The sequence below is a fragment of the Pteropus alecto genome, unplaced genomic scaffold (assembly GCF_000325575.1).
Source record: "Pteropus alecto unplaced genomic scaffold, ASM32557v1 scaffold87, whole genome shotgun sequence".
Classification (NCBI taxonomy): domain Eukaryota; kingdom Metazoa; phylum Chordata; class Mammalia; order Chiroptera; family Pteropodidae; genus Pteropus; species Pteropus alecto.
In genome coordinates, this window is record NW_006443225.1 from 9,836,980 (window position 1) to 9,847,242 (window position 10,263).

A 10,263-nucleotide genomic window follows, 5' to 3' on the forward strand; every position below is an offset into this window, starting at 1 on the left:
AGAGTATATAGTCACAAAGTAAGGCCTAGAGACCATTTACAGTTGCTCCCAATATTATGGTGGACATAATTCACAAGAGCTGATATCAACCAAACTGAGCAGCAGTCAACAGGAACCACATTTGGTCACATTCAAACAGTCTCAATAGCACTTCACTGATATATATATTTCCTTCTTCTTGAATGATTTTGTGTTAATCTTACTGATAACATATAAGATTGCAAATTTTTTGTAGAGTTGTATTTTTAGGGGACTGCTACATTCAAATGAATATATTTTAATTCACAAAATGTCATTAGTAATGTCTTTTCTATAAACATGGTTGGCAAAATAAAAAAAGGCACAAAAGGGGGATAATGAGAAATGTTTTCAACTTTCAGTGAGGAGGACCAAAGCAAGTATCTTTCATGAAGAAAAGCCGAGAAAAATGTTCAGTAATTCATGCACAACTCGAGCTTAAAAAAAAAAAAAAAAAACTTCTCTTCAGATAGGTCCTGAGGCTTGAGGAGAAAATGTGTTTTCCTAATCACGTGCTTCATGTAAAATAAAATGTAAAGCTGCACATATGTGTTTGGTTTACCAATGGACCCATGTTTTTTAAAAAGTGAGGCAATTAAACAAAGAAAACCAAAACCATAATACCTGCATCAACAAAGCAACTCCACCTGCAGCCTTCTGTCCTTTTTACCACTTAGTGGGGCAAAATGTCCAATAAAATGTAAAATGCAGCATACACAATCATGTAATCTAAAAACTTTTCATGATAACTTATTGCAAATTGCACTTGACAGTTAACCACAACATTGGAAAACTGGCCCCCTGTTTGTTCACACAGTCCTCGAGCCCCAAATTGAAGTCACCAGTAAAATGATCTCGACAAAAAGTTTGCAGCTGTGCTCAGCCAGCTAGCCCCACCCTCTGGGTGGGAGCCAACCCGGGACACTGCTTTGTCCTGCTCCTTTGTGGGGCTCTCATCCTCAGGCAGGTAGTCGGGCAGCTCTGTGTTCTGTTCTACTTCCACAGGCGTATCCTGGAATGGAACCAGCATCTGACACAGAGAACATGTGAAGAGTATTATGAATCAGCCTGACATAGGCCAGAAGTGAAAGGTTTACTTTGCTCCTCATTCCAATCACCAAAGTATTTTGGGGGGCTCTCTTTCTTTGAAAATGTTCCTCTTACACAGAGGTAGGCCCCACTGCTGAGCACTGTGTAAGCACAGGAAGGCAGAACTACACATGAAAACTGATGAGGGTCCAGGAATAAATGTGCAATCTCTGTCTATTTCAAGATGACAGGGTTAGGTGGGAAGGGGATTAAGAAACACAAACTTCCAGTTATATAGTAAGTCTCAGGGATGTACTGTATGACACAGGGAATGAGTCAATAATATCATAACTATGTACAGTGACATGGTTACTAGACTTATTGTGGTGATCATTTTGTAAAGTATATAAATGTTCAATCACTATGCTATACACTTGATACTAACATAATATTGTATGTCAGCTGTAATTAAAAATAAATTTTTAAAAATGTTAAAATAAATAAGACAAAAGGAAGTATCTGACTACTGTATAGATCTCTGGAGGGGCAATGAATCCCCCTTTTTGTGGGAACTCAAATGAGCTAAAGCCACATAGATTCATTTTCCCTATCACAAAGCTAGTGGAAAGAGTAGCGAGAGGCAAAGATTTTCACTGGATATATTTGCCTAATGGTGGGATTGGACTTCTTTTTTCCGGACTGGCAAAACTAATTAAGGTTAGAAAGCATTTAAAGACCAATGCAAGGAAACCACGAAGCCTTTTTATTTCTATATAATACCATCAAGACATCACTAAAATAAACAACAGTCTGAAACTCACAAAAATATAAGATATAAAAAGAAGGTGAAATCCACAAAAGAGCTCTCTATATGTCTAAGAGTTGACTGTTAACAAGAAGCATTAAGATATTCTGACCCAACCACATTCCTATATACTTGGCAACTTTTAGTCTAGAGAATAAATCGAGAGTTGGAGTTGGGTATAAATAAAACTAAATAAAGCTTTTACCTCTTCTCCACTTTCACTTTTCACAACTTGCTGAGCCTTCATAACCTTGGTTGATGCTATCGCTGATGCCAAAGCCTAGGCCAGGATAAAAACAGACAATTTTGAACACTGATTTGTTACCTGTAACCTCAAGCATATTCAGCCATTTAAAATACTAACCTCTGCTTTCAAATCGGAACGGATTCGCACCACACATCTTTGAACAGCCATTTGAAAAGTAAAGCTAATAACACCTTTAATTTTTAACAAAGCCTCTTCACATAGATTTCGCCGAGACTGAAAAAAAGCAAATTGTTATTAACACTGGCAGAATAATAAAAGGGAATAAATCAACTCAAACCACACTGAACTAGTCATTATATCTAGGGGGAGGGGGACACCACGGGGGCAAATGTCTCTTTTCCAGTTCTACCTTCTCACATTAGAGGGCACGAAGAGGGTGATGCTTAGCCAAGTTTATTAAATTTTATAATAGATCAATAGAATACTAATTCCTGCTAGATTTTTTCAGGCTTCATCACTAATATTTAGTTTTAATAATTTTAATAAGAAGTTAGCCAATGTTAATTTGAATCTCAAAGCAAAAAGAATGAAAAGCTAATACAGAAAAAATGCTGAAAAGCAGAGGTTCCCCTAGCTCAAGGGTGGGCAAACCATAATCCGCCAGCTGTTTTTGTAACACCCATATCCTGACATACTGTCTGAGGAAAGTTTTGTTCTGCTGCAGTTATAACAAAGACCATATGCCCTGCAAAACCTAAAACATCAGGCCCTTCAAAGAAAAGGTTTGCTGACCCCTGCTGTAGCTTAAAAATCTCTAGTATTAAATTTTAATAAACTGAAATTAGAATTAGTGAGCATTCAGTGTTTGAGTCACTATTTTTAAAAGTACTTGATATTTAATAGATATCACTGCCTCCTTCATTGATGGCATTCTCAATGGGAACCACCAACGCATTCTCAAGGTTATCAGTATCTTTTTGGTTCTCATTTCCCTCTCGCAACACAATATAGAATATACCCTTCAATGCCTCTTTGACTCCTAATAATACACTATCCTGATCTTCCATTTACACCACTGATTATTCCATCTCTGTCTCATTTTATCTCCAAGGTCCAGTGCCTAAAACTAAGGGATTTTCTTTTTACTTTGTCTCTCGGTAGACTATTCTCATCATTTCTGCCGTCACTACCAGAGGGAAGCACAGACATATATCTCCAAAACAATTTTATTTTCATTTGTCTACAGATATATCCACTTGTATTCCAATGGTCATCTCAAACAAAAGATGCAAAGGAAAAAATGGATTAAAAAGTAACTAGTTTCTCATCCCTCCCTCCACCTCCAGCCACACGTTCAAATCACTACCTAAATTTTCCTGTTCTGTATTGAGACCAGGTTCAAGGGGACAGGAATCTGCAATTGACCCCAAGTCACTGGATCACACCCTAAAACACAGTGCCTTCAAATTACCCAGTTCACTCTTCTCTCTCATTGAATAAAATCAGTCTTCAAACCTAGTCTCATATCCTTAGAAACAACTCATATACTCGCTTATCTCCCTATTTAAACTACTTTTTCACTTCTGCATTTCAACACTACTCAGGCAAGGGTCTGGGGTACAGCTGTGCATGGCAGCACACAGACCCACAGGGGCTCATCTAGTGCACTGTTCCTGGACTCTGCACTGCTGAGCCCTGGGTTTTGCAAGGCTCCATTACGGAACTGGTGCCAATTCATCTTTATTTTGACAGAAAATTAACCCACATTTGCAACAGGCAAAGCCTCAGGGTCGTGGAGAGGGTAAATTCAATTCCAAGATTTGATCTCAGAAATAGTCCATGTCCAGGTAAACGAGATCTTCAACAGAGCAAACAGGATCAAGAATTAGCCACAAAGGATGAATACCCTCTTGATTGGGATATGAGGTCAAGATTAGGTTGAAAGAATCATAAGTAGATAAAATTGTAAGTGGGGCAAGGATGTAGATGAGTCAAGGTTAAGTGCCTGACAATGAATAGAAGAAAAAGTGTGTGTGTGTGTTATTACGAGAGTATCAATTCAAAGAACATAGACAGTAGTCTGTCTCCAATTTCTAAAGACTACATAGTAGCATGCTTTGCAGTTGAGCAAATTAAAGCAAAGGGAAAAATGCCTGGAGGATCCATTATCAGGAAGAACCTCTGAAAGCCTTGATACATACACAAAAATAATGTACATTGCTTCACTAGTAAGAGTAAACATGTTTCCATGTGTAGCTGTCCAAAGCAGTGGTTAAGAGTGGGATTCTGCAGCTAGACCCGCTGCCTAGGTTCAAATCTATGTCCTTCACTTGGTAACTGTATGACCCTAGGAAACACTTTATATTTGGTGTGCTTCAGTCTCATCTATAAATTGAGGCTATAATTAGACCAACTGTATAATGAGAAATAAATGAGTTAACACATCACAAGGATCACTGTATTTCAATAAATGTTTGCTGATATTATTTATTGGAAATTTATCTTTTTAGGGATTTTTTTCCTATTAGATTTTCTTTTGTTGATTTTTAACCTGCTGTCAATTATTCATTACAAATATTTTTCAACTTTTTTTTGTTTACCTTCTAAGATTATATTTGACAAAACAAAAACTTTATTGTCAAACTAGAGATCTTTCCTAAAGCAATTTCTTCTACTGTCTTTTTGCTTAAAGCAGTCCTTAAAGAGATCAGTTACATGTTCAGATTTCTTTAATTTCATAGTTTTCACTTTTTAATACACTTTGAATTTTTAATGTCTGATAAGATGCCCTCTCCCCTTCCCTTACAATTCCTGCAAAACTGTCAGTTTTCTGGCACCATTTACTGAACCACCTACCCCTTTCCTGCTGGTGTCTGATGCTTCTTTTATCATAGGTTAAGTTCTAATGTACACTAGCTTCAGGGTTTTGTTTTTTCCAAATTTTTTTCAATATTTTTCATCATGAACATATTGTTTAATTATGGAAAATTAAAAGTACATTTTAAGATCTAGTAGGGAACATCTTTTCATTACTCTTATATACTCTTAGTTGTTGATACTTCAAGCCTTGGCACTTATGGCTCCCTCTCTTGGGAACATGCACTCCTTCACAGATATCCACTGACTCACTCACTCCCAGTCTTTGTTGAAATGTCAGTTTCTCCAGGTTTATCGGAACCAACCTATTTAAAACTGCAGCCCTACCATCTCACCCATTAGTAGTCCCTATCTACCTTCCCTTTACTTTTCTCCACAGAACTTACCACTTCTAATATAGTATACACCTTGGCTTACTGTCTGCCTCCTCCAACTATGATACTAGCTTAATGAGGTCAAACATAAAATTTATGAGAACTTTTGCTTATGTTGGTCTCTGTTGTATCCCTGGTGCCTAAAATACTGGCTGGTATATACTGGGCACCTGGATATGCCACATAAAAAATGTTATCTAACATTATAGTACAGTACTAGAGTTAACTTGCTAATATTTTACTTTATGGATTTTAGCAATCATATTCTTAAAATATATTGGCCTGTATTTTCGTGTGGGTTTTATTATTTCATTTGGGCTAGCTTTAAAAATAAACAGTATAATTCCATTAAAATTAAACAGATGGTATTGGTGATATTTTATATATCTTAATATCTTCCATTCAATCAATTTAGTTAGCAGAACCTGCTTAGCAGAATCTTTTCAGGATTTTGTGGCCCCAGTTTCAGTAAGACAGTTGTTAACTTACTTGGCAATGTTATGGATAATATGCATAGGAAGAGCTTCCCCTCATCCTTACTTACTGAATCCTGAAGCCTAATCATCCCAACACAACTAGAAAAAGCTATGTATAATCCAATGTAACCTAACTGGCACAGCTAAAAAGATGGGTGGTAATTCACCAATTGCAACCCCTTAATATGTAAAGTATATAACTTTGGATATATAAAGGTATAAAAACTTGGACATACATGGAGCATGGTCAGAGAACCCAGAAGAGTATTGCCTCAGTAGTGCAGCAAAATTATCCTTAGGTTAAAGGGTGCTGTGGTCCTGCCTAACAGAGCTTAAACACAAGCCTCATAAAGATCCAACTGTTTGCAAGTAACTGATCTAAAACAAACTTAAGAATATTTAAAGGCTTTGCATACAAAATACATGCTGTATCCAACAATGTAAAATTTGCAGCATATGCCATCCAATCAAAAAATACTAGGCATGCAAAGAAGAAAATATAATCTATAATTAGAAAAATCAATCTACAAAAACACACTCAGAAATAACAGATTGGTAGAATTAGTAGACAAGGACATTAAACAGTTATTCTTACCATATTCTGTATGGTCTAGAGTAGATAAAGTATAAACACATTAAAGAGATACAAAAAAGACCTGAATCAAACTTCTAGAGATACAATAAAACAATGTCTACGGTGAAAAATACACCAAATGAGATTAGCAGCAAATTAAACACCTGCAGAAAAAAAATTTAGTGACTACAGCAACACAAACTATCCAAAATGAAATTTAAAAAACATTTTAAAAGAAATTAACAGAACATCAGTGAGCTGTGGGACAATGTCACATAGTTGAATATATATAACAAGAATTCCTGAGAGACTGAGGGGAAAGCAAGACAGAAAAAGTACTTGAAGAAATAATAGAAAAAATTGTACAAATTTGCTGCAAAGTGTAAACCCAGAGATCCAAGAAGCTAAATTAACATGAAGAAAATTCTACCAAAGCACATCATAAACAAACTGATCAAAAGCAGTGGTAAAAGAAACTCTTAATAGAAACAACACAAGGGAGAAGATAGTAGAACAGTGACTTAAAGTATTGTAAGAAAACTGTCACCTAGAATTCTATACCCATCAAAAATATCTTTCAAAAAGAAAAATAAAATAGACGCTTTCAGATACATAAAACTGAAAGAATTAGAGACTTCAATACCTAACTTTCAAAAATAGATAGAACATCTAGACTAAAGATCAGCAGGGAAAAAGAAGGCTTAAACAACACCAACAGCCAACTAAACCTAACAGACACTTACAGAACACTCCAGTCAACAGTACATACAGTCTCAAGTGTACATGGAACATTCTCCAGAACAAACCATGTCAGGCCATTGAACCAAGCCTCAAACAATTTAAAAGGGTTGAAATCATATAATGCTATCTAATCACATGAAGTGAAATTAGAAATCAGTAACAGAAGGAAGTTTGGAAAATTCAATATTTAAAAATTAAACAACAAATTCCTAAAAAACAATGGATCAAAGAAATGATTAAAGAGAAATTAGAGAATACTTTGAGATGAATGAAATGAAAACACCGCATATTAAATCTATGGGATGCAAAGAAAACAGTGCTTAGAGGAGACTTTATTTCTATAAAATAGAAATTCTCAAATCAATAACCTAACTTTCCATTCTAAGAAACAAGAAGAGCAAACTAAACCTGAAGCAAGCAGAAAGAAGGAAATAATAAAGAATAAAACAGGGGGAAAAAAAAAACAGAAATAGACTATGGGGCGGGGAGGGGGGGGAAGGACAGAAAAATGAGTGAAACCTAAAGTTGGTTCTTTGAAAAAGACTAACAAAATTTATAAACTTTATTTAGACTCACCAAGAAAATGAGAGCAAAATGACTCAAATTACTTAAATCAGGAATAAAAGAAGGGATAGTATGACCAACCTCAATAAAACAAAAGGATTATAAGCAAATACTATGAACAACTGTATGCCAACACATTAGATAACCTTAATGAAAGAGAAAAATTCCTAGAAAGACAACACTACCAAAACTGACTCAAGAAAAAAAAAAATATGGATGGACCTATAATAAGAGAATAAATTAATAATCAGAAAACTTCCCACAAAGAAAAACCCAGGACCAAATGGCTTCGCTCGTGAATTTTAGCTAATGTTTAAGAGGAGAATTAAAATGTCTATTCTTCACAAAATTAACAATGTCTATGATGTCTAGCTTTCACAAACTCATCCAGACACTTTCTAACTCATTTTATGAAGTTAGAATTACCCTGATACCAACACCAGAAAAAAGACAGCATAAGAAAACTCAAACTAATATCCTGTATGAATATTGATGCAAAATACCTCAACAAAATACCAGCAAAGCAAATCAAGAATCATATTAAAAAAGATTATACGCTACAACTAAAATTTATCCTAGAAATGAACGGATGGTTTAACATATGAATTATAATATATGATATTAATAGAACTCAATGATAAAAAGACATAAGCAATTTAAAATGTACAAAGAATAGACATTTCTCCTAAAGAAAAAATCTGTGATAAAGATGTATGCAATAAACCCTAAATCAACCACTATAAATGGCCAATAACCACATGAAAAGATATTCAACATTACTAGTCATTACAGAAATGCCAATCAAAACCACAATAAGATACCACTTCATTCACATCTAATAGGATAGCTATTTAAAAAAAAAAAAGAAAAAAGAAATGTTGACAAGAATGTGGGGAAACCAGACGCCTCATAGATTGCTGACAGGAATAAAATGGTATAGCCACAGCTGTTCAAAAAGTTAAACATAAAATTACTATAACACCCAGGAATAGACCCAAGGAATAGACCCAAGAGAACTGAGAACATAAATCCACACAAAAACTTGTACATGAATGGTCATAGCAGAATTATTCAGAATAGTCAAAAAGTGAAAACAACCCAAATGTTTATCAACTGATGAATGGATAAACAAAATATGGTATATTCATACAATGGAACATTATAAAGAGGAATGATACACTGATTCATGATACAACAGAGATGAACCTTGAAAACATGCTAAGTAAAAGTCAGGGGCTGGGGGAGTGATTGCTAATGGGTACAGGTCTCCTTTTGAGATGATAAAATGCTCTAGACAATGGCGATGGTTGCACAATCCTGTAAATATACTAAAACCACTGAATTTTACACTTTAAAATGTTAATTTTATAGTACATGAATTCTATTTTAATAAAAAAAAAAAAAACCTGAAAGAATTCATTCCCAGAAGACCTAAAACTACTACAAGAAAAGTTAATGGAAGTCCTTCAGGCAGAAGAAAAATGGTATCAGAAGAAAATCCAGATTTATATAAAGGAATAAAGAGCCCCAGAAATGGTAAAAATGTGGTTAGACAGAAATTACTTTTTCTTATTTTTAAAATGTCTTTAAAAGAGGCTTTTTCAAAATCAGAGACAGAAAGCAGAGTAGTGGTGAGCTAGGAGGAAGGAAGACAAGGGAGTTACTGTTTAATGGGTATTGACTTTCAGTTTTACAAGAAAAAAAGTTGTACATACATATTTGTATGGTGGTGACAGTTGCACATTATAAATGTATTTAATACCACTGAACTGTTTACTTAAAGGATTAAAATGGTAAATTTTATGCTATTTTACCATGATAAAAAAAACTGAAAAACAATTTTTTAAAAAGAATATTTAATGTAATAATAATGTACTTTGGGGTTGATAACGTATGCAGAAGTAAAACATATGGTAACAGCAGCACGAAGGCAGAGATAAGGGAAAGGAAGTGTAGAGAGTTTTATGTGTTATGCTATACATGAAGTCATATACAGTAGCCCCCCCATCTGAGGTTTCCCCTTCTGCAGTTTCAGTAACCCATAGTCAACAGTGGTCCAAAAATACTAAGTTAAAAACTCCAGAAATAAACAATCCATAAGTTTTAAATTGCACACTGTTCTGAGTAGTGTAGTATGACGAAATCTCACACCATCCTGCTCTGTCCTGCCCAGGACATGAAGCATCCCTTTGTCCAGCGTATCCACACTTTATATGCTACCCGCCCATTAGTCACTTAGTAGTCCTCTCTGTTCTCAGATCAGCTGTCATGACAGCGCAGTGCTCGTGTTCAAGTAACACTCATTTTACTTAATAATGGCCACAAAGCACAGAGTTAGTAATACTGGCAATTCATATATGCCAAAGAGAAGCCGTAAAGTGCTTCCCTTAAGTGAAAAGGTATGTTATATACAAGAAAAAACATAATATATATGGGGTTCAGTAGTATTTGCTGTATCAGGCATGCACTGGGGGTCTTAGAACGTATCTCCAACAAATAAGGGGAGAATACTGTAATATTAATTGAAGTTAGACTGTGATAAGTTAAAATATATATAAAATAAACCCTAAATCAAGCAACAAAAAAGAAGAAAAGAG

At 35.0% G+C, this 10,263-nt stretch overlaps 1 protein-coding gene across 1 annotated transcript in view; it reads right to left on the reverse strand.

Annotated features, from left to right (window-relative positions):
- Positions 1-261: 261 nt before the first annotated feature.
- The window catches only part of ARMC1 (armadillo repeat containing 1), a 30,586-nt gene continuing 20,584 nt past the window's right edge, over positions 262-10,263 (reverse strand). The window contains exons 5-7 of the mRNA XM_006923996.3: positions 2,217-2,333; positions 2,058-2,132; positions 262-1,048 (exon numbers count right to left, since the gene is read on the reverse strand). Coding sequence (XP_006924058.1) covers positions 857-1,048; positions 2,058-2,132; positions 2,217-2,333 — 384 coding nt within the window. The 3' untranslated portion in view covers positions 262-856. The remainder of the gene's footprint in view (positions 1,049-2,057; positions 2,133-2,216; positions 2,334-10,263) is intronic.